Below are 24,515 nucleotides of genomic sequence, written 5' to 3'. Positions count from 1 at the left end.
AAATGTAAGAATACAAATAAAAGGAGGGTTATGGAGCATCCTGCAGGCCTAGTGGTTAAAACACGTACCAAGTACCACAGTAACTGCAACTGACCAGGGAACCAGTGCACACCATCACCCGTCTGTCTCTACATTTGTTTCCTGCTGTATCTCCACCGTCAAACCATCCTGTGAATGTAAAAATGCAGAAAAAATAATCTGCAAGGTTGTGGATATTTATATCAGCATATCATTCCTGTAATAATCATGGCAGCAGTCACAGAAAACATTGACATTTGTGTTTCTCTCTTTTGTGGAGAGGCTCCCTGCCAGTGCTGGTGTTGTGCTGCCTGCTAATGTTGACAGTGCACAGCAATGGTGCTGCAGAAATATCATTTTCAGATTTCCCACCAGAGTTCAGAGTAGACAGAGGCCACAGGTGATTCCCAAGAGGTGTAAGTGAAAATATTAATTGGGTGCCTCATCCATCATTCATCCAAAAAAATCTCAGATTCTTTTGTGCTCCTTCAAAGACCTTACCTAATGGTGGCAGTGCTTGCTCAGGTGTTTACTTCCATTAATGAGCAAGAGAGCCTGCATTTAGTTAACATTATAAAGATGAATCATATGAATAATCACCCTTTTTTTTGTTGGTCTGAAGGTAATTTTGAGACATTCAGCCACTGGATACATTTCCAAATGTATTATAGGTGAATAATGGCTCTTATTTGGATATTAATGTCGTTGCATATGGGCTGCCGTGCTGGAATTTGTTTTGGATGGGCCGAGCAACACTGCAACATGGTGAACTGTCATTATATTGTCATTGTACCAATGAATTTCTAGCTGTGACACCAATTTTACATGAGTGTGGCAGCACTGAAAATAAATAGGTCGCTGCATGTAGACCATCATAAACGTATGTATGTTGACGGAAGTGCATTTATCTACACAAAGTCATGTGTGTCCTTGGATACGACAGTAAGTTAACAATGAGAGCCAAGGCATTCACGAGCACCACAGTTGAGCCGTCACTCTGCAGCACTGCTGAGAGAACAGTTCTGCTCTGGCTCTGCGTAACTCCATCATGTCTTAACAACACGACACACACAGCAGCTGTAGTGAGTCCAAATGAGAGAAGATCCTTAATCTGTAAGTAAGCTTCAAATTGAGTTTTTATCTCTCTCATTTCACACATTATTACTAAAAAGTTAGTAATGGTGAATGGTGTCAGTTTTATACATAAAAGCTAAACTATGTTTATTTTGTACTGGCCATTTACCACAAACCGTGTTTTCTCTATGCCATTAAATATCCCTTGGTGTTACTTTTTCAGAGTTTCACAGTCAAAAACTCTGCTAATCTGCTCCATCAGCGTGGGTGTGGTTTGATCAGACTTAAAAAATGGTGGCACCATAATTGCACGCCCCGACAACTGTCATCAAATTTTCAATCAGATATCGCAAAATTTGGTGCACAAATGTACTTTCAGCTGTGCCCCACCTGCTGCAAACCAGGGAGTAAAACAAAACATACACAAATGCACAAATCTCCCCCAGGAAATAACTTCAAGAAGCTGACTGGGGAAATAGTTTTTCAGGGGCGTTTAATAAGTTCAAATATCCAGAATGTTCTCCTGTCCAATTTCACGAAGGTCCAGCATTTAAGCTCCATGTCTTTACACCCTTTAATTCCCAATTTAAGAGACTTTTAATCTTGCCTTTATCTTGGTCAAATTTGTCATTACATGAGGTGTGCATCCAAAAGCCAGCCTGCATTTAGCGTAATAACACTCTTGGGCTCTGGGATATATTGCAAATATATGGAAATGTCTAGATTTTCCTACATTAGCATTTTAATGGAGTAAGGGACCATCTCGTGATTAATTTGCCTGCAGATGCATGTACAAACACAGTGCCTGCAGCTCTGTCATCACACCATCTTTCTCCTCTTCCCTCTCCCTTTCTCACTCTATCCATTTCCTGCACATGTTCCATCCCTCCCTGCCTCCTCTGCCCCCCCCCCACCCCCCGTCCTCCATCCTCACTCTGTCTCCGTGGCCATCCTCGGCTAAAATTTGCATGCAAAGTGATGAAATCACACAGGCATACACCTGTGCCCGCAGAACACGCTCTCCCCTCATTTGAATCTGAATCGCACATTCACATCATTCTCAAACCCACACAGCGATGCATGGACACACACGCACACACATCTGCGCATGCAGTACTTTCAAAACACAAACGTACTTTCCAATAAATAATGCATGTTGATCGTATTGTTCTCAGAGAAGCAGAGAGAAGAATGAAAGGATGACTGAGAGGAGGAAAAGCCCAGAGGAAGATGGTGCGCATCGTCTCACAAAGCTGAAAATTCGAGTTAGCTTCAAAAATCAAACTCTGCTTCTGCTTGGATGTGATGACCCTCTTTATCGTAATAATAATAGAGGGCAGTAATGAAACCACTTGATTAATTTTAATTCCCCTCTCTTGGGCAGACTGGAAGATTTTTTTTTTCTTGTTTTAAAACAGCTGTAGTCTCCTCACTCCCTGATCTCACTCTTTCACATATTCTCTTTTCTCTTTTTGTTTACTTTCTCTGATCTTCTGACTACCCCTCAATCCCTCTCTCTCCCCATTGTTGTTGCCTCTTCTGCCTTGCCTCCCATTTCTCTCTCCCTCACTCTCATTTTTCCTGACTCCCTTCCCCCACTTGCTTGCTTGCTCTCCAGTTTTGCTCAATTTTTTTCTCTTTCTTTTTCTGGCTGGAGAATACTGATTTGTCGCCCATGTCTGTGCTTAACCAGGACTCTAACGGTGTTGAGCACATGTGCATGACAGACTTAAAACAGTGCAACGAAAGGAAAGATTATTACTTGTTTGGGGCATCCTTGCATCTAAGATTGGAATAAAAAAGTCTGAGTAAGTCTGTTTCCAAAGCTGAACTGCAGGTTATTTCTAAAATTCAGACATATGTGAAATTTGTCTTGGTCTATAATTATTTACCCAAATAATTCGGAATAAAAAAAGACAAATAAAGGAAGGAAATGTTGAAGCATACTGGCAGCTTAAAGATATTCTATAGATCGAAAAGGTGTGGGCTGAAGCTACAGCTTATTGCACCATTTTTAGAATACAAAACCTTGGGGCGCCCCAGTAGCTCACCTCCTTACCTTCTCTGCATGTCTCACTTCCCATTTCCTGTCTCTCTCCAGCTCCTGCTTTCCAAAAAAACATCATGAGTTTTTGTGTGTGTTCATTAAGTTATTTTTAAAGGTTGTTTCTACATTTTCAGTTCCTCACTAAGTTCACCCTGATAACTGAAGCACAGAGATGTTTCCTCATGCATAATCCTCTGTTGTTGGTTTCATTTTAATAATCTTTCGGTTGCTTTCAGAAAGTCATTTATTTTTGACTTTATATATGATCTTTGCTATATTAAGACGCAACAAATCCCTGAATTTTAGAGCATTTAATTAAATAAGCAGTGGGTTTGTTGGTTCTTGTTGGTTTTTAGTTATGTTTGCACTTCTCTTGGCTCTCTTTAAGTCATGTCTGGAAGTATGCTGTAAGAGAACAATGTAAGGTGTATAATGTAGCTTGATTTAAGAGAGCCCTGTATAGTATTGCACATATGCACAGTGAGAAGAAAACTGTGCTCTCTCACTCCAGAGCCAGTCCTCCCACTGCGACATCAGCCCAAATGCTAAGCACCCTTCAAGCCGCAGTAGCATATACAAATCACCATCATGCACTTAAAATATGACAGCTTTGGTTCACAAATATGGTAGAGGGGTTGAAAAGCAGTGTGGCTTTTTCTGGCCAGCTGCATTTAGCTGCAGTCCAGATGTACACGGGTGTTTCTTCAGATGGGGTTTTTCCTTCTTTATTCTTAAAAAAATATCCTGCACACACAAGCACGGTTTTAAAAAAAAATCTGTGTCCATATGAAAACGTAAAAACACATATGAAGCTCTGTCTAGAGCATGCCAAACCAACAGAGACCTAACCTTAAGAAGCCATGCTGGCCAATCAGAAGCCTGATAGAATCTATTTCCAGTAGAGCAGTAGAGGTCCTGGGGGGCGTCTGTGTTGGATTATTTAGCAGTGACCTCTGTTGCACCTCTCAATTTAAATAAAACTGTATATTTACGTGCACATCTACATTAATGTGTCAGCATGCAAAAAGCCCTGTTAGCAAGGTTAACACCAGCACCAGTTAACAACTAGCACCCTGTCTACACATCAACACTGCAAACAGAGCTTCTGAATATATTCACCCTGAAAGGAGTTTTCCAAAAGCTTCGTTTTCAGTGAGTGGAAACGGCGTTCGTGTGGACGAAAGGCCAAAATGCAGAGAAAATGCTACATTTTGACAAAAGCCCGCGTACGTAGGGAGTGCATTACGCTCAGGTTTTCAGTAACTAAGGAATTGCAATGCATGTAAACGTGTTTCAGGCTTCCTGTCTTAACCTGATTTCTCACCCTAACCTGGTTTCTTGTGTGCACGTAAACGTAGTTATTATCTCTCCCCCCTCCCCTCTCTCTGTCATTATCTCACCCTCCCTCCCTCCCATGCTGCCTCGTGCTCTCTGCTGAGCCTTATCAGTGTGTAGGATAAAGGTTAGTCAGCCCACTGTTTAGCCCTGCCAGTCCAGACTGGTCAACAGTCTGGGCTGCTCCAGCTACTCCATTATTACCATGGCGACCTGACTGGTTGAACTCCGGTCTCATCTCCATCATTATCCGTCCTCCACAGAGAACTATGCCTCTGTACTCATTATGGATATCATTGTGGTGCACATGCATTATACATGATTTAATCACCATATCTTCTGGAAAAGGATGCAAGCCCATTTCGCGTTTGATGAGTATTTCGTGCATAATGGCTTGTTACATGGAAAGATTGCTGTGATATTCATACAATGGAGGAGAATCATGTGGTAAAAAATGTCAGTCTAATCAAGCTTTTTGAAAGCTCGCTTCCTTCACAGATGAGTCAGTCCATTGTTTTATTTTTGTATACTGAATCTTGGGAACCTCTTTGAAAACTAGACGTCTGGGTTTGATTGTTATTAATTTTTGCTGCCTATTTAGGCCAGTAGGGCATGTTCATATTTTTAAAGGCCAAGGGAAAAAAAAATCTGTCTTCAGCTCTACAATACAGTTTGCTTTGGTGTCAGGACATGAATCATGTCAGCGCGTCTGCCTGTCAGTTGCACTGTGAACATCATCGCTTATTAAATAAAGACAAGCTCATACAAACTTTAGACTGCCTCTCCACAGTTGATGATTTGATTATATTAACAAGTATCTTCATTATCGATTTACCTGCAGATTATTTTCTTGATGAATTGATTGCTCGTTTTGCTTTCACTTTGCAAAATAATAGTTTAAAACAAAAAGATACTCAGTTTACTACCATATATGACAAAGAAAAGCATCAAATCCTCAAATGTTTAGAGGCTGAAATCTAGAATATTTAACATTTTTACTCCATTATTAAAATTACTGCAGATTTTCTGTCCATCCAGTAATCGATCAGTGGACATGTTGTTGAGTCCCTCATTCATGGAATTTTTATTTTACAAGTGAAAGTTTCTTCCAAAGATTGTGCAACTCAATTCTCAGATATATAGTTCACATTAATACCACCTATGTGTTATGCAAATGTAAAATACTGATTGTTTCCAGTAGAATATTTGTAATGATAGAAAATTATACAAAATTAATGGTATGATTTGCATAACTAGTGATGTTGCATATACCATGTTGATTATAGTTGGACATTAGGCACCTCAGGTGACTCTTCAGCAGCCACAAAATGATTGAAGGAAATGATTATGAATTAATTGGGTATTAAGTGTTTTTAGCAACTCCAAAAGCTGAAGTCATCCTTGTTGCTGTGTTCGTGACATGAAACACAAACAAAGATCATCAAGCTACTTTTTTAACGTACAGGCTGGACACTGTTAGCTATTTTTGTGAGTGTTTGGTTTGTGATCTGCACTAATTGTGAGTGAGAGAGATGTGTTTAAATCATATGAGCTTATAGTAACACTTAATATGAAAGTAGACATATTACGAGCCTGTATTAGTCATTATAAAGCACTTATTAATACCTTGCTCTGCCTGACTATATTCTGTAACTACGAGGCCATTAACTAAGTCTGTTCCCTCAATAACATTCGAATTATTACTTATTGGTAGTAAGTAAGGATATTGTACATGAATTACAGTCTTAATAACCTAACCTTTAATACCCCTAACCCCCAGAATAAAGTACTGATAAATGCTTTATAATGACTAATTAAGAGCCATATAGATATTCCTCTAATATGCATGCTAATAAGCAACTAGTTAATGGTGAATATATGTACGTCAGTGTTAAGTTTGACCAAGCATCTATTCACATAAATGAGATGTCACCACATTTTTCTAACCCCATTTGCAGTACCAAAGTTCACAAACATCTAGTTTGGAAATGAAATCAGATTTACCGCTGTATATGTTCTGGCAATCACACCAGCAACACACGGCACACAAAGTTCACAAAGCACCTGTTTCAGGACAAACAAGCAGCTTATGGTACAGTGGAAATGTATGTTGACTTTGACTGTTTCCAATACAGTTTAGCACGTGTCCTCCTCCGCCCTCCTAAATAACTGTCATGTGTAGTGTGGCACTCACCGCAAAAGCAAACTGTGTTGGCAGGTACCCTTAAAATCTCATTTTGTGGCTGGAGCTTTCTATGAACCTTTTCTAATATTTCTTAATGTCAGACATTGAATGCCTGGCTCTGTCTCTCGGTAGCAGTTGCTGGTCTGGACAAACACCAGACCAAAATGAAAATAATCATCTGTCCCTCACAACAAATGATATGTTGTATAAAGATACATTAGTATAATATTGTCAATAAACTGGACAAAATAAGGTGAAGAGACCATCGTCATTTAAGATGGGCCATCATTAGAGACAGGCCTTTGTTTCCAACTAAATAAATGTATCATATGTTATTTACAACCCTTTCTGTTTCCTGATCTTGATCATGCTCTGTCACATTTAAACACTTTCAGTGTCTCAAATATAATCAATCTAGAATCAGTGAATCACTGAGATTCAGCTGTTCTGTGAGATTTTAGTATACGTTCAAAAAGTAGATCTAATCAGCTGTGACATTCCTCCCACATTTAAGAGTTATTAGGCAGCAGTACTGATGAAGCAAAGTAACACCAGCAGGATGACAGAAATTGCACATCAGGGTGGGGTTTTTTTGTTTTGTGTCTTTTGATGCGTCACATCATTCAGAAGTCCCGGGTTCAAGTCCTCGTGGCGGCAGTCATCCACCCTGCTGGAATGTCCTTGAGCTAGCACATTTAATCAGTACAAACACAATGTTCTGTTCGCCTGATTTTGCCCTTGGATTGGCAAGCAGATACATGTCTCCTCAAGGAATCAGTAAATATAGTAAATCACATACATTATTTACTATATACAACAGGTCATGGTGGAAATGTTCCCAAGCATCCACAGCACAGAAACCTATAAAGCGCCTCTTCACTCAACATCAAAACAAGACCTGAGATTTACCCGCTCATACTCCCCTGCACGATCCCAAGCAAAATTCTTTATCTCGCTGTAAACAGCTCAGCCTTCTCACAACAAATGAACATCAACAAAGGAGCCCGGGCTGCTCTGAACTATAAACATGCTGCACGAAATGGCTCCTCTCTCCCAGAGCCTATAAAACCAGCATTATTTCTTTCAAAGCCTGACTTGGTGCATCATCATCCCCAAGAGTTGATTGAGTCTGATTAGACAGACTCGAACCCTGATTGTAATCCTAACAGGTCGTTCTTTTAGCTGACCTCAAACATAAGCAACGCTGTTCTTTCCACTGCTGCTCTTTGGTGTGTTTCATGCTATACTGGCTTAGACATGGCGTATATGAAGCCAAGCTTTAAAGACATTGTGAATTGCATGCAACAGCATATACATTGATGGGGAGAGCAGGGCCAGCTGCCAGACTGAGAAAATGTAATGCCAGCCTTAGCAGCCCTGTAAGCACACTGGAATGCCTTAATGAGCCCTGTCAATATATAACTGTGCAACACCCTTATGCAGATAATAAAAGATAATCACTGTTGTTAGGGGGAGAGGAGGCAACTCTTCTGGAAAGTTTTCAGTTGTCGGCGTGTGTGCATGTGTGAGTGTGGGTGTAACATCCAGATCTGACCTTTTCCTGCGGATCCTTCTGGCACTTTAGGTTTGAATTTGAGTGACGCTGAAAGGATTTTTGTCTTTGTTCTGCCTGTGAATGTTGCTGTACGTTGTGTTTGTGCATGTATGTGTGGCTGGCTTTGTGTGTGTGTGTGTGTGTGTGTGTGTGTGTGTGTGTGTGTGTGTGTGTGTGTGTGTGTGTGTGTGTGTGTGTGTGTGTGTGTGTGTGTGTGTGTGTGTGTGTGTGTGTGTGCGTGCGTGCGCGCGCGCGCGCGCGCGCGTGCGCGCGTCTGCAGTGTACCAAACATAGAAAAAGTAGCAAAGCCACTAACAAGTTAATAAACTCCAGCTGGGCTTTGTTGTGCTGAAGACAGGCTATAGAGTCGAGCACATTCTCTGAAGCTTAGCTCACACATATTCTGCTCAAACCAGAGAAACTAGACCAGAACCAGGACTTTTCAAGGTTTTTTTTCAGACTGTATGGTCAGAATCAGCATTGTAAGAATATTCTGACAGAGAATATTGATAGAGTCCCCCATATGTTCATTATGAACGACTATAATACAATTTGTACAGCTGAGTTTCAGTTTAGCTTGAGGACAAAATGTAGAAATATTATACTGGAAGGTAACAAGTGCCAGATGTGACCAAACTGGAACGTAAATCTGGTTCAAACGTAAATGTGCCAGGTACAAAGGCTCTGTTTAATATCACAGGGTTTTTACTCTGTAGAGAATTTTTTTAGACTTCAACAGTGTAAATGACGAGGAGTTAGTCACCTTCCTCCCATTCTGACCAGTAATGCTCATTTATTGCGTGACTGTCGTAGTTATTCCCGTGTTTTCCCTTGTGCCCACTGAGATTGGTTAAGTTACACAAAACAGTATGCTGCCAGTGTTCAGGCCTTGTCTAAAGTTTGGGAAATGTTCAAAGGTGCGCAGCCTCAGTTTCACTTTGTCAAATGCACACTCAGCTGCCAGTTTAGCTGAAACTAATGCGGTCTAATGCAATAACTCTCACCTTCACGAAGGTTGTAATGTCAAGTCTTTGTCAGAGTCATTTTAGATGCTATTAAATTGTGTTATACTGACAGTAGTTGTTATTATTTTGTCTACCCCATTTTTTTTTCAAAATACACATTAGAAATAGCTCTCAGTACAGTTTCATATACCATACATCATAAAATGGCAATTGGCTGTATGCTTCAAGTTCTTCTTGGTGTATTTCCTCTTCACTGTAAACAGCGACCCACTGGAGGTCATTTTCCCATCTGTCACTCCTCCACCATCTGTCTTTGCAACACATACATTTAACATTATAAAACAATGTCAAATGTGTCATGACAGCTGGTGCGGCAGGGGTCTCAAAACATGTTCAAGGGCCGGGAGTCTGCAGGTTTTCATGCCATACACTCACTGCACCCGGGCTCTCTCTCAGTATGCAAATTCCCGACAGTTAAAGCTCGGTTTCAAAACAGTTGGCTCGGGTTTAAAGCTTGTCATCATTCACGCGGTCCAACACAAACTGCAGAGAAGAAGAAACTCTGCTCTGCTGAAGACAACTTGGAAAGAAGTTTTTCCATTATCTCTGTGGTATCCTCGTTCCTCTGTCACAAAAAGTGACCTGAACTTTCCTCCTCTGCTCTGATGACTGCACCTTAAACCAGAGAGCCAGGTCTTATCAGCAGTGCTGTTTGTTCTGAACAAACTCTTGATGCTCCGTGACGCATGGTTGGAGATTTCCACTGATAGATGCTCTTATTTGTTTATTCTAATTACGCTAGAGTCTTAAAATGAATGTCCCATTGGTTTCTCAATGTTCATATTCTAATAAGCACCACTAAGCAGAAGTAAGATTACTTGCAGTGGCAGAAATGTGCTTAATAACAGTAATTACAGTTCTGCTCATAGCATCATTAATTTTCCGTCGTCTTTCAGTGAAGTTAAAGAGAGACTTCATTCGTTGAAATTACATTTGGTATGTGATGTAGTTATCTTCATTCTTCATAATAACTTAATTCCTCTAGTGAGGTTCTGTCTCAGTCGCATGTGATAAAATCAAGCATCCTGCATGTCAGTCTGGTGCTCTGTATGTCAAAAGATCCAACGTCATACATGCAGTTCACACATATAGTCGCCGACACCTGGTTTGTATTTTCACCAATATACATGTTTGATATTTGTTAAGCCGCACTTTCTGTCAAATCAAGGCTGTGATTTAGAAAATCATAAAAATTGCACTAATATGATGATGAAAACTGTGTAACCCCTGAAAACATATTGATCTGTACTCTGCTTTTCTTGATCTCTCAGCTCTGCGGAGCTCATCACTCAGATTAGACAGAGATGGTTTTTTCTGGTTTAAAATGTTTCACGACTGATATTGTTTTTTTCACCAATACCATAATTATACTGTTGAAGGTACTTTAGATGGAGGAATGCAAACATGTGTTTCTACAAGAAACCAAAATAATAGTTTGACATTTCGGGAGATATCTGTGTTGGCTTTCTTGCTACAAGTTAGATGATGATGTTGATGCTGTTCTTATGTCTCTGTGCTAAATACAAGCCTGAATCCAGCAGCTGGTTATCTTAGCTTAGCTTAGCATGAAGAAACAGCTCCCCAAGACATATTGTGACATAAGGACCCCTGTAAATTAGCAGCTTGATGTTTTCAAACTTCAGTTTTTATGTGGATCTAATGTATTAATTAGTGAGCTTTAGAGGAGCTGGTGTGCAGATTTTGTCACCCTTGGACGAAGGCCAGGCGGGCTGTTTCCACACGGTCCAGACTGTCCTGCACAAGATCAGTTTGATAAACAAAAAATTTGACTTTGTGTTGCTTCAAATTCAATTTTGAATATTTTCTTACTGAGTTGTTGAAAGTGTATTCATCCACCACATGATGAGACACTTCCTGATGATAAAGTGTGCTTAGGTCGCAAAAGACAGACTTTGGGAATAAATACGACAGAATGTGTCAGACAAATGAAAACATCGTAAAGTTGAGGTCCAACACTGGATGCATCGAAAACCATCAGAGCTACAGAAGCCTCTCTGGGAGCTGTGTGTGCGTTGGGGTAAAAGTAAGTCTGTGTGCATGTGTGCGTGTGTGTGTGTGTGTGTGTGTGTGTGTGTGTGTGTGTGTGTGTGTGTGTGTGTGTGTGTGTGTGTGTGTGTGTGTGTGTGTGTGTGTGTGTGTGTGTGTGTGTGTGTGTGTGTGTGTGTGAGAGAGAGAGAGGAAGACATCAATCAAAGCTCATTTCAACCCTTCTCATATCTCTCCTAACCACACACATTGAAACACCAGAAACAAATCCACTGCCAGAGAGAGAGTGAGTTATAGAGCGATGGAGAGATGGGGGGGGGGAGTGAGAGAGGACAGAGTGAGAGAGCACTTTCTATTTATAGCCCGTGTGCCCAGAGAGGAGGAAGACTGTTGTTCGAAAGCACACTTTGTCGGTATGATTTTGTTCTGCAGTGCACAGGCTGCCGCTCAAAAGATGCAAGAACGGAAACATGCGATAAATATGTGGCCATATACATTAAATACCATGTGGGCGACGAGATGGTTCATTAGCGGGAAAATTAATGGCTGTTTGAAAGGCTGGTGAGAGGAGGAACATGATTGGTCCAGTAATGATCGCAGGAGCTGTAGACTTCTTCCCCCTCAACGCCCTACATGGAAGGAAATTACCTTTTTCTGCTTCATCCCGCTGTGTGTGTTTGTGTGTGCGTGCGTGTGTGTGTGTACATGTGTGTTTAAGTGCACGGTCATTCACACACACGTGCATTGTGTCCATGTGTTTGGAGCTGTCACCGGCTGACAGTTCAATGTTATTTTAAGTAATTAAAGCAACAGTCAGGATTGGTGATAGGTGATTCTGTAACTGGTCTTCCCCCTCAGTTACACGGCCCTCAGGCCTGAAGATTCCCACTGAGAATCAGCAATTATGTTTCACAAAATACAGCCTGCACACGTGAAGAGAATACTCCAGGATTATAACAATGGTTGCACTGGTCTGTAACGCTCACTCACTGGTGTATGGAGCACTCTTGTGATGAAAATTTTCATCACACTTCTGAAACTGTTTCTTGTTCCAGAGACTGAGTTTAGTGAAAGCTAAGAATAGAAACAGCTGTATATTTGGTAATTAAGTGATGTGGCATGAATGAATATGGTGTGTGTGAGTGTGCTTTCAACATTTCTCTTTGTTATATGAAACAGTTTTTACATCTGGATCGTCTTTAGGTCTGCAGCAGATTCCAGACTGTCACCATGCTTTGCTTTCATCTGCTGTTTGGCTCATTGGTAGCAGGCTGGCACACACACAACTTATGGATGCTCAAATCTTTCTTTTTGTATTTTAAAACATTAAAATTGCAATATTCAACTTTATTTTCATTAGACTTCCATGTACAAAGTTAACACATGCTGTTATCTCCGGCAGGCTGGACTGCTGTAACGCTCGTCTGCCTGGTGTGTCGAACAAAGCTGTGGTCAGTCACAGCGTGCACAGAACGCAGCAGCACGAGTTGTGGCAAAAACCAGACAGCGAGCCCACATTACTCCAATCTTAAAATCTTTATGCTGGTTTTTATGTCACTGGATGGTTTTGCCTCGTCTTATCTGTCTGACATGATTAAGATACATGTGCCTGCTCAGATTCTTAGACTCAATCTTCTTTACTGTTCCTGAGGCCAGAGCTGAAAGAACTGAAGAACTGAAAAGCCCAGACAGGCAGCCTTTGTTAAAACGCCTCAAAACTCTGAACTGAAGTCTGCCTGAAGGTCTCAGGGTTTCTAAATCTGTAGACGCCTTTAAATGAAATCTTAAGACTTATCTTTTTAACATTGCTTTCTCCTGAAGTGTCTTTTTACCTAACAGCTGTGATTTGGATTCTTGTTTTTATCAGTCATGTTTTTATTTATGTGAAGCACTTTCTGTGGCATCTTATGCATGAATTGTGCTTTATAGATAAAGTTTAGAATTATTATTATTATTATGGGGGCGTAGTCTTTTCACTCCTCCTTAACTTATCCTGCTAAAATGTGGAAAAACTCAAAGGTCTCAGAACTCAACTAAAAAAGGTCAAAGGAGGGACAAATGCTGTAGTAAAGAGTACTGAATGAGCTGATAAAGACCTGATAAACAAAAAATAGTTCCAGCATGTAACTCACCCTAAAACAACAAACTGTCATTTTTCCCTTACTGTCTGTGTGACATGACATACAACATGTTGATAAGTGACTTATCGCTGTGCTGGTATGTGCATTTTCTTACCTTTGGACCCAGCCAGGCTAACTGTTTCCACGTAATATCAGTCTTAATGCTAAGCTAACCACCTCCCACCCCGAGCTTCACACTGAACACAAAGAGTGGCATCGATCTGTTCATGTAACCGCCAGAAAGAAAGTGAATAAGCATATTTCCCAAAATGTTGAGCTTTTCCTGAGTGTGAAACAAAACACAGTTCAGTCGGAGCCCTCGTGGCTCTTTCTTCCAGCCTCCTTCTAACACGTACACACCAACTTTTCTCTCCTTTGCAAACTGCTGTCTCTTTAATGAAGGCTGGGTTAGTGGCACCAGTTATTTCCAGCACCTCTCGATGGGCCTATAAATAGAGCACACACACACATTTTCTTCTTCTTCACCTCTGTGTGAGGTGATCTGGTTTTGACGTCCAGGTGTTCTTTAGCTTTAGCTAATTTCATGCCTACATGGTTACCCAATAATGCTCTTCATGCAGGAGACACCCACTGATACATTGCTGTGCATACACTTCATCAGCTCTCTCTCTATTTTACCTTCATCTGCAGATGAAAACAGAGGTTTACTGTCTTATTTGCACAAGTTTGGTCTTGCTTATCTCACACTTAATAATTGGCCAACACTCTTTTCACTGTTAAAAACTTGGTGCATGTTTCTACCTTCCGTGATTATTAAAAATGCCTCTCCCTCTCCCTCCTCTGTCCCTCTCTCTGCAGCATCAGACAACAGCCAGCGATTTCAGGAGACGTGTTTTGCCTTTGCATTAACGCCACAGCAAGTCCAGCAGATCAGCAGCTCAATGTAAGATGAGCACCGCTCTGTCAGTGCAGGACGCTCAGTCGTTAATGAATAATTCATACGTGTACATGCTTCCCTACACATGTGTGCTGATAAATTTATTTCTGTGCTCAAAGGGACATCTCGGGGACCAAATGTGACTTCTCAGTTCAAGTTCAGTTGCGGTTTTGCCTGTCGGAGACCAGCTGTCCTCAGGAAGACCATTTTCCACCCAATCTGTGTGTGAAAGTCAACGGGAAGCCATGCAACCTGCCGGTGAGGAGCTCTGCCTGAGCCGCATGAACAACCAGCCATTTTTCTCTTTGTCCTTCTAATATTCTTGCCTCATCATCCAGGGTTATCTTCCTCCAACCAAAAACGGTGTCGAGCCCAAGCGGCCCAGCCGGCCCATCAACATTACCTCACTGGTCAGATTGTCCACCACAGTCCCCAATACCATTGTGGTGTCGTGGACCGCAGAGATCGGAAGGGTAAGGACTGTCCCAGTTTGTAACATTCATGATATTCAGTTGTTTATCAAGTAAAATGACTAAACATTTGCTGATAAAAGCTTCTCAAATCTAAAGATTTTTTAGCTTTTTACTGTTTCACACTTCCATTATCTCCAGTAGTTTTAAATTCGACCTTGAGACATCTTGCCTGCCCTACTTGTGTGATTGAATAGAATTGAAAGAATTTCTGGCCACCGCAGTTCTTCCAGCCACAAATCTTAAATGGTGAAGCAGTAAGACCGGATAAACTTGAGGGAAAGCCCACCCGCCTGACCGTGTGTGCTCAAAATGCACAGAGAATGAAGGCTAATGGCTCAGTTATTGACAAAATCACCTTTAATGAAACTTTTTAGACCAAATTAATCTGTTTATTTGTTTATCTCATATGCTGATTTACATTGAGTGCGTTGGAGCTTGACATTCTGCAGACGGGTGATAAAGGACAGTAAAGGAACAACACTCACAACAGGACATACCTGCCCTCAAATGTCAGCATGCAGCAGTTCTTACCGGCTGAACTTTCATTTGTCTCAGAGCAGCAGGATCGACCTTGAGTTTAACCAGTCAAGGACATTTTCTGTAACTGGCCCAGAACTCTGATTCTGACTAGCAAAGATGTGTCTCTTTGAGGCCTTTAAAGTATCGCTTTGCACATCATTACATCATTTTATGCCTTCATGTGTCCACAGAGTTACTCCATGGCCGTGTACTTGGTGAAGCAGCAGTCATCCACAGTGCTGTTACAGAGACTACGGGCAAAGGGCATCAGAAACCCAGACCACTCCAGAGCACTCAGTAAGGGCTGTCAGGCTGTTCTTTGATCAGCTTATTAAGCTGATGATTGATCCACATTCAATACAATGTCATTACAAATTTCAGTGTTTCCACTTTGACTTCACTTGACTTTTGTTTTTAAGCACCACAAACAATCTCTGGCTTCATGTTATCCTGCAAAAAAATAATCCAGTCAATGTTTTTCACACACTGAGAGAGCACTCAAAGGGAATTAGTATCGGTAGACGCCCTGAGTTGAGGTATCTTTACAGCTCTGAAGATAACTTATCTGTATGTTTATGTCCTCATAAATCCAACTCCGATATGAGCTGTCCAAAATACAGTTTTATAAGGACAGTGTTGCACAATGTGCGTGTTGTTGAATGTGATTTGTTGGCTGCAAAATTAAAGAAGCTTGTGGTGAAAAGAGGTTAGAGGAGTTTTTTTCCTGCAAAGTTTCTTATCGTAGAAATAACTAAAACTTTCTGGTCATCTTGTGTGCAGCACAGACACTCTGTTATAAGCTCTGCAGCCCTGCTTTAGTTGCTCGACACACATCCATTGTTCTTTCTGGATACAAATTTTCACCCAGTCAGAGCGGCAAAATGTTCCCCATTCCAGATGAGGAGGCTGTTTTGTGAGTCACAAAACGTTATGTATCTGTCTGTATATATGTATTTGTACTGTACGGGAAGTGATATAAGAAGAGACACTCGATCGGCCCCACGCAGCTTGAGGAGCTCTTGAATACTTTTAGACAATGCTGCTTCATTTGTGACAATAACACCAGTTTTAGTCTGAAATGAGAAACTGATTTGCATGAAGTCCCTCTCAGTGGTCCTAACTCACTCGTCTGTTTGTGTTTCACTTGTCATCTGCAGTCAAAGAGAAGCTAACAGCAGACCCGGACAGTGAAATCGCCACGACCAGCCTTCGAGTGTCGCTGCTCTGCCCGGTAAACACACTCCCTACTCCTCGTGAAGTTTAGAGATTCAGTCATGCAAAGACGTGTCCTTTCTGTTCTTTCTGTCTTGTCTTTGTATGTGTCTCAACACGCCTCGATGCCTTTAACTTGGAGTTGTGTTCATAATCCACCTTTCAAATTGTCTTCTCAACCCTTATCTTGCACTTTTTCCATGTGGGTGTTGGCATATTTGTGATATTTATGCATCCCGTATACCCTCCGTCCCTGCTGTGTGTGTCCTCTTCATGCCCTGACTACGTCTGTGCAGCTGGGGAAGATGCGGCTGATGATCCCATGCCGGGCGCTGACATGCTCCCACCTGCAGTGCTTTGACGCCACACTCTACATCCAGATGAACGAGAAGAAGCCCACCTGGGTGTGTCCTGTCTGCGACAAGAAGGCCCCCTATGAACACCTCATCATCGACGGGTAAGTCATCCGTCCCCCGATCGCCCCGTCCTGTCAGGAAGTAGTGCAAAGGATGTTCAAACCAATCAGCACAACTTTTTGCCTGAGAACAACTTGTCATTTTTAGATTTTAACAAACATGAATAATGTGTAAATTAGCTTTGAAGCTGCTGGTGGGTGCATTTTGAGCAGAGCCAGGCAAGCTGTTTCCTCTCTTTATGCTAAGCTAAGCTAACCAGCTGCAGGCTGTGGCTTCATATTCACAGACATGACAGTGGTTTCAGTCTTATCATCGAATTCTTGGCAAGAAAGAAAATTAACTTATTTCCCAAAATATCAAACTGTTCCTTTAAACTTTGTTGAGCCGGGTTGTTCAACCAGAAAAGAAGGATTGAATCAGAGAAATTAACCGTTCAGTGCAATAGTTTAGTTTTGATCTTGAAAGTCACAGTTTGACAGAAGAATTCTCAACTCAAGGTCCACTCGCTATCTTTTTTCTGGAGCTTTCTGTTGCACTTTGCCATCTTCAAACACTCTTTCATCTGTGTGGTCTCAGTAAGTAGATCTCGACTTGAGTTTTTTTTGTTGTTTTTTGGTCAAACTCAGCTGTTAAACAGATGTCTGTCTTTCACTTTTAACGCTGATTAAGAAAATCTTTTAAAAGTGTTTTTCACATAATGGCACACCATTATGTGTCTCCACAGAGTTCAGATTGTCTTCTGAAAGGAAATACTGCACCTGTCTGTAACCGATACACTGTGACTCATCTGCACTCATCTGAAAATCAAGACCTTCACAGAAGCGCTGACACAACCTGTTTAAATCTCATCATGTGTAGCCTTTTGAAGGATTGAAAATCTATGTTGAAGGTGTTTCTGAAAAGTTCGCAGCCTGCTGAGGGAGGAAAGCAGAAACTGTGGGTCACTCAAAATGTGTCAGACCAGCCAGTATTCCTTTAAGTCTCCGAAGCGTTTCATGTAGAGAGACCTTTGCAGCCCAGTGTTGATGTTGGCCTGTTTAGACTTTAGATTTTTTGTGGAGGATCTTCTGCACGCAGCCTTCGTTTAGAAAATACCAATTTCTCTATGTGTTTGTGTACATTTTCTTGGACGGGTTTGTGTATGACGTGTATGTTTGTTCTCAGGCTTTTCGTGGAGATCCTCAACAGCTGCATGGACTGTGATGAGATCCAGTTCAAGGAGGATGGCAGCTGGGCCCCGATGAGGTCTAAGAAGGAAGTGCAAGAGGTCTCCTCTGCTTCCTATAACAACGGGCTGGATGGTGAGACATATCATGAGGGCTGAACGGGGGATGGGTGGGGTAAGAAACAGAAAGGTTGCTTCTACATGAAGGCAGTATGGGAAGACTGGAAGTAATTAAATTAGGATTAAAGAGACGTGGTAAGAAGAGCGAGTGCATGCATCCTCTCCCCTCTTTGTTTATGCATTGTCAGTTCTAATTTGGAAAGGCATCAATCACAGTGGCACTAAGTAAACTGCCTGTCTCCATAGTAACAAACATAGTGTATCTCACACGGGCAGAGGAAATGTGCATGTGTGCATTTCAGCATGCTCACAGCATTCTGCAGTGCTTGTTTTTTTTTTTTGCTTTGCAGCCTCAGAAAATGATAAACATGAGCGCACGGAATAATATGTCACTGCTGCTGTCCAGGTTCGTGTCGGACATCTGCGGGCACAGACCAGCGGAGCTCCTCGTCATCCAGCCACAGCGACAGCAGCAACAGCAAGAAGGTGGAGGTGATCGACTTGACACTGGACAGCTCCTCAGACGACGAAGGACAGGACTCGCCGCCTCCGCCGCCTCCCCCGCTGCCTCCTCCACCCAAAAGAGCGTGTCCCTCCATGTCCCCGACCTCGCCGCCCGTCATCAACAAAGGGTCAGACACACGCTCGACACTGTGAATTCATCTCCGCACGCAGTTTGTATTTCAATAAATGTGGGAATGAGGCTCGTTTCAGCTGCTCACATGGGTAGTTGATGTTGAATAATTCAGCAGTTTTTTCACATGAACTCACAAGTGTAGAAATCTCCACGGATCAGGACGGATTGTTTAACTTTCAGCTAACAAACACACCTTATAGAGGACAAGTAGATGTCCCATTCATTTGTCCTTTATTTTTCCAATGTTGCGGCTCATGCTCTTCTGTATGTTTGATCGGCACGAAACTGTCCAGGTTTCATCATCAGTCCAAAATATTAACAGCTACATTAGAAAATATCTAGTTCATAGATCTGAGAAAAGCAGAAAGTTCAGGCTGGTGCACATGAAAAGTTCAGTACGACTCCCAAAGTGCAGAAACATCCGATCACCTGTGACATGCACCGCTGTCGGCTGTCAGGAGCTAAAGATGCTGTGGAGACGCTGATGTTATAATCTGCATCTTAAATGAGTTTTCTTAAAATTTTCAGTCAGGGACCATGGTGCCACATTTTATTAACAACAGACGTGTTCTGTGTTTGTGCTTTAAACAGCACTGTGGATACTGTCCAAATAAAATCTGAAACGGGAACGCAGAGTGCAGAGAAACAGTTCTGGAACCGGCAGCCTCGCCCACTTGGAAGATTTACGCAAGATCTGAATCCAGGCGCTCTGAAACTTTAGCAGCTTCATTTTCTGTCAAATTAAAATTTGAAACTGCTGCTGCGTTATTTGACTGTAATGAATCCTGTGACTGTTATCGTTGAAAGGTTTGTGTTTCAAGGTCAGCGGAGGAGACGGCACACCCTGTGACTTACCCGATGAATATGACATGAAATCAGAGCCTAATTATAAATTAACTGGCCTCTTTTACTTCTCCGTCTCTCAACCTCCTCCTCTGTTTCTGCCTTCAGAGTGTTGAACCTGCACCACCAGGCCTCTCCTGTGAGTCGCACTCCTAGCATGCCAGCCGTGGACACCAGCTACATCCCTCCTGTCCCCCCACTCATCCAGGACTATAGACCCTACTACCACACCCCCAACGACTTGTCAGGTAATGACACACACACTAAACAACAAATGAGAAGTGACATGACATTCAAACTCGTAATATGTGTATTTAAGCATAGTTGCATTTACTCTAAATTCCATCTTTTATACTCTGTCCCAGTGTTATTCAAACTGTCCTATCTTTATTTTAAATCCTACTGAAGATATAAAATACTGTGTGTCAGGCAGAATTTCTTTCTTTAGAAAAGATATTTATAAAACAATGACATTTTTATTCATTGTAATTATGTAGCCATAAAAAAAAAACATTACAGTGGCGCCATAAAGCAGATAAATAAAATGTGATATGGTCCTACAGTGTGGAAAAGGCCTCCAGGGGAAGTTTAAAGATGCAGGAAGCGATTCTGGACAAAGACAGTTGATTTCTGAGTCTCATTCCAGGTCATTAAATACCGATGTTTGACCTGAACGGCGACCCGAAGCGTCGCTATGTGACAACCTGGAATACGACTTACTGCACCTTTAATGTGAAAACAGAAAGTTTAAGAGGTCTTACATTGGCAATTCATTTTTATTCTCATTTAGTTTTTTTTTTTTTTTCTTAAAGCTCTAATTCTGTTTTTTATTCTAAAATGCATCTGGTTGAGAATCCCATTAGGCTTTTCCAGCAGTATAACATACATATGTGTTTGTGTCTGGGATGCAGATTTTTGCTGATGTTCACCACTGACTCTGCCTGTACTTCATTTCCAGAGTTGAACTTCTTCTCTTTGTTTCAAGGCGACAATCATCAGGTATGTACGCAGCGCGTCGCGTTGTTTAGATGCTGAATTCATCAGCTCTAGCACTTTTCTTTTCAGAGCCGTGGTCCATTTTAAGACAGTATGAGGGCTCTGTCTACAAAACTGCTTGTGCTTCCCAAAAAACAAAGCAGAATCCCTGCACTGACTGTTCCTCCACAACAAGCGTCCCCTCTGCAGTAACCAGAACGGAGATGAAAGCTCCGTCAAACACTTTAAAAAACACATTTGAAACATGATAACTGGTGGAATTGCCTGTAAAATGTCACAAAGGCTGCTTGTACACGGTGTACCTGTTTCAGTGTCTGCTGGTGAGCACTAAAGGTCATCCTTCCTGTCTGTTTCTGTCTTAACGAGCTATTTAAAGGAGACGTGAGCGCGAGACATTTGTCATATGGCGGTTGTCACCCCACAGTTTTGTGGTGGTTTGAATTCTCTGAGGCAGTCAAACATGAATACAGACATGTCTTTACTTCTGATATCCTCATTTTCCGCTCTGCTCTGTTTGAGTTCTTTTATTTCAAGATAACATTTTAAATGTTTGGTTCTCCCAAATGACAATAGGAAAATTCGCACTGACCTTGAATGTTGCAGAACTGCATTTTCTAGCTGTTAGATACTTTTGGTTTGGAGATTTCTGCTGAGGCTGAGTGGAATTTCATGTGCGGTTCACACAGTATTGAAAAATTGCATTTAAAAAATTCAACAGCGACTGCATTTCCAGAATCAACACCCCCGGTGCTCATTAAGTCCACAGACCTCACCGTGGACGGTTTTCATTGGAACTGCTTTCTCCTGAAGAAGGAGCCTCTGTGAAGACTGAAGGCGGCGTGTTCTCGGCGTTGACTTCTGCAGAGATGCCGCTGTTGAATTTTTTAAATGTCATTTTCTAATGCCGTAAGCAGAGCACTGCAAGAGTGGAGGCAGAAATCAAAGCAAATGAAACAAAAACTGATTGCACAGCTGGAAACCACTGGAGATTAGTAAGTGTGTATTTCTGGGTTTGATCCCATTGATATGGAGTCAGTGTGGTCACAGTGATTGGTCAGCAGACCTGTCTGCGTCAGTGAGCGTAAAATACAATATTCATCAATACACATGAGCATGAAGAGCAAGTTCAGTTAGATTGTCTTGGTGTGACTTCTGGAGATATCTGCTGTAGAGATGTCTGCCTTCTCTCAAATATAATGCAGCTAGATGCTGCTCAGCTTGTGTCGCTCACTTTGCAAAAATAAATCAAATTCTACACATAGCCTCAGTTTTATCCAGTAACTCAGCCATGAGGGCAGATTTATTTATTCGTTCAGTCATAGCGCTTGGTTTGATGTGATGAATAATTCTGACACTTTTCATGTCTGGCCATCGTGTTTGGCGACAGTAGATTTTTAGTTTTCAGTAGTTTATTGGTGAGCTGAGGAGATTCTTATTAACTCTGCCACGATCAGAGTAAGCTTTTAAAACGTCATTAATGTTGTATTGTTTAGAAAACAGTGAGTGATGTCAGAGTCCCGCCTCTTCTCCCACACTCAGGAGCTACTGTCAATGCTTAAAGTCTCTGTGAGCTGCGCTTAGAACTCCTGATGTCAGGAGTTTCTCCCAACTCGCCCAGTCATGAGCGTCTTCTGCTGTGAGGATGTTTAGTGAAATCGACCACAGGTGACTTAAACAACCTCACACCTGCTAACGCTTCCTGTTGTCTTGTGCTTCTCCCACGGTTCAGCATTACAACATGGTAATGGCAGCAGCGGCCGCCGCCTCCGCCTCAGACGACCACGAGCTGCTCCTCAACCGCTTCCTGCCCTACAGCACCACCTCCTCCTCTTCGTCCCAGCTGTTCCTCGACCAATCGGGAGCCTCCTCGGCCAGTTCGCTGACCGTGCCAACCAACGGGGCGAGCAACTCGGGCAGCACCAGCAGCCTGGTCTCGTCCAGCAGCCTCCGTGACACTCACTCCACGCACTCGTCCTCGCACTCGGGCTCACACTCCTCTCTCACACACCCCGGGGTGGTGGCCAGCCGGAGCAGCACTGAAGCAGCGGTGGCAGCTATTTACGGCGGGATACCTGACGTTATATCGTTGGACTGACTCAAGAATAGTCGAGAGTACACTTTGGGTCCAGCTACGATCCAGTGATAAACTTTTTCGCCGCAGGGTTTAAGTTTTGATCCAGAAACTAGACGTTTGTTGAGTCATAAAAACAGGACTGCCTCGAGAAGAGCACTAATATTATGACGGTTCCCTTCACTAGACTGACCTGAGGACAGTACTGAGTCATCACTTAAAGGGGGTCAGCTGTGGACATTGTGTTGGTAGACTGACTTCAGATAAGAAACCTGTCCAGCATGTGAACCCACGTTACCTGCTAAACTGGTACCAACCGGCACAAACAGCAAAGACGCTACCTGAGCAAAAACACAAAGGAGGAAAGCTCTTTTTTACAAAAACGAGGAGTGGCACCGTGTACAGAGAACAAAATATATTTTCCTCTTTTACTTTTGTATGTTAAATCGGGACATTTTCAGTCTAGTGAGCTGCTTCAGTCGCTGTTTTTAATTGGAGGACTGGAGGTTCTTTAGGGGGTTTTTTTCTCACAAAAGCTTATACATATGCCTGTTGCTATGTGGTTATCTTTTTCTTCTCCTTTAGCTCTATCCTGCTTAAATTTTTCCATTTGCATTTCCTCAATATAAGCTACAATTCTCTCCCTTTTTATCTCTCTCTTGCTCGAGCCCATTTTTAAACTCACGGTGTATAATTTCTCTGTCCAATGACAAGAATGAACTTTTCAGACAGACACTGAATTTACAGTTTATTCATGTACTAATAATTTTATTATGCTTTTAAGTTATGTATGATATTTAAACAGTATATATATATATATATATACACACACACACACATATATATATGTGTGTGTGTGTGTGTGCATTCCCTTTGACCTTTGACCTTCAGGTTAATGCTGTGGGGAGTGTATGTAGGTGGAAATTAGCCATTTCTGGTTTTTCAGTTTCACTCCTTGATTTGTAACTCCTTACAAAGACTCTGCTGGCACACAGCATTTAAAAATTGAGACTTTCAGACTATTTATACTTGCCAATTTAGAGTTCTGAGCTGGAAGAGTTTCTTTTGTTTTTATTTTTGCACAATGCCAAAAATAACCTGGTACCTGGTATGAAAATTACCACAGTAATCAGAGTGCAGTTGAATCTGTGTGCCACAGTGTTTTCAGTCAAGTGTCCACTTATTCGGTTTCAGCTGGCGGTTAGTCAGACACTCAAACTCTGTCCTTTTGTCTCTTGTCTTCTCAGTTTCATTGTTTTGTGCTTGACCGTTTGAGAAGGAATTACAGTGAAAGTCAAGCTGTTGCAGCAGCGGCGATCCTTTAAAAGAGACAGGCATCCGTGACATGTGACCGAACTAGTGCCTGTTTGTGTGCATGCTTCACGGCGTGTTCGGGGTGGAGTTTCCAAACTCGAAAGAATGTCTTAAATGGTCACACATCAAGCTCTGTCCCATCTCTGTGGAAGACTTGACTTGTGACTGATGTCTGGTGGTCCAGGCTTGTCCTTGGAGTTATCTTTGGGAGACTGCTGGTGGAGAAGCACAGAAGAGTGAAAGCAGACAGTTTAGTGCCACAGTGAAAGACGGAGGTCTCAACATGCCAACTTAGACTGGGCACAAAGCCAGGTTTAAAAATACATGACCTGTCTGCAACTTAAAAAGACGTACAAGCTGGTCGGTGGACGATGTGGAAGCGTCACGAGGCCGAGGTTTCGGAATACCTCACTGTTGTCGCCATTCAGCTGAGGTTTGCTCATGAATGTATTGTACAAATTAGAATAGTGCACACACTCTCTTGG

General features: G+C 42.0%; 1 protein-coding gene across 1 annotated transcript in view; it reads left to right on the top strand.

The window, feature by feature from the left end:
• LOC139336560 (E3 SUMO-protein ligase PIAS1-like) overlaps positions 1-22,827 on the top strand; it is a 48,817-nt gene extending 25,990 nt beyond the window's left edge. Inside the window, exons 3-13 of the mRNA XM_070970735.1 lie at positions 14,186-14,270; positions 14,384-14,522; positions 14,603-14,737; positions 15,448-15,553; positions 16,414-16,487; positions 16,765-16,925; positions 18,049-18,185; positions 18,576-18,801; positions 19,758-19,897; positions 20,608-20,648; positions 22,375-22,827. Of these exons, the coding sequence (XP_070826836.1) occupies positions 14,186-14,270; positions 14,384-14,522; positions 14,603-14,737; positions 15,448-15,553; positions 16,414-16,487; positions 16,765-16,925; positions 18,049-18,185; positions 18,576-18,801; positions 19,758-19,897; positions 20,608-20,648; positions 22,375-22,740 (1,610 nt within the window). The 3' untranslated portion in view covers positions 22,741-22,827. The remainder of the gene's footprint in view (positions 1-14,185; positions 14,271-14,383; positions 14,523-14,602; positions 14,738-15,447; positions 15,554-16,413; positions 16,488-16,764; positions 16,926-18,048; positions 18,186-18,575; positions 18,802-19,757; positions 19,898-20,607; positions 20,649-22,374) is intronic.
• The last annotated feature ends 1,688 nt before the right edge of the window (positions 22,828-24,515 follow it).

This window comes from Chaetodon trifascialis, chromosome 1 (genome assembly GCF_039877785.1).
Source record: "Chaetodon trifascialis isolate fChaTrf1 chromosome 1, fChaTrf1.hap1, whole genome shotgun sequence".
Lineage (NCBI taxonomy): Eukaryota > Metazoa > Chordata > Actinopteri > Chaetodontiformes > Chaetodontidae > Chaetodon > Chaetodon trifascialis.
Note: the sequence above shows the minus strand (reverse complement) of the source record. Positions and strands in the feature narration are given on the sequence as shown.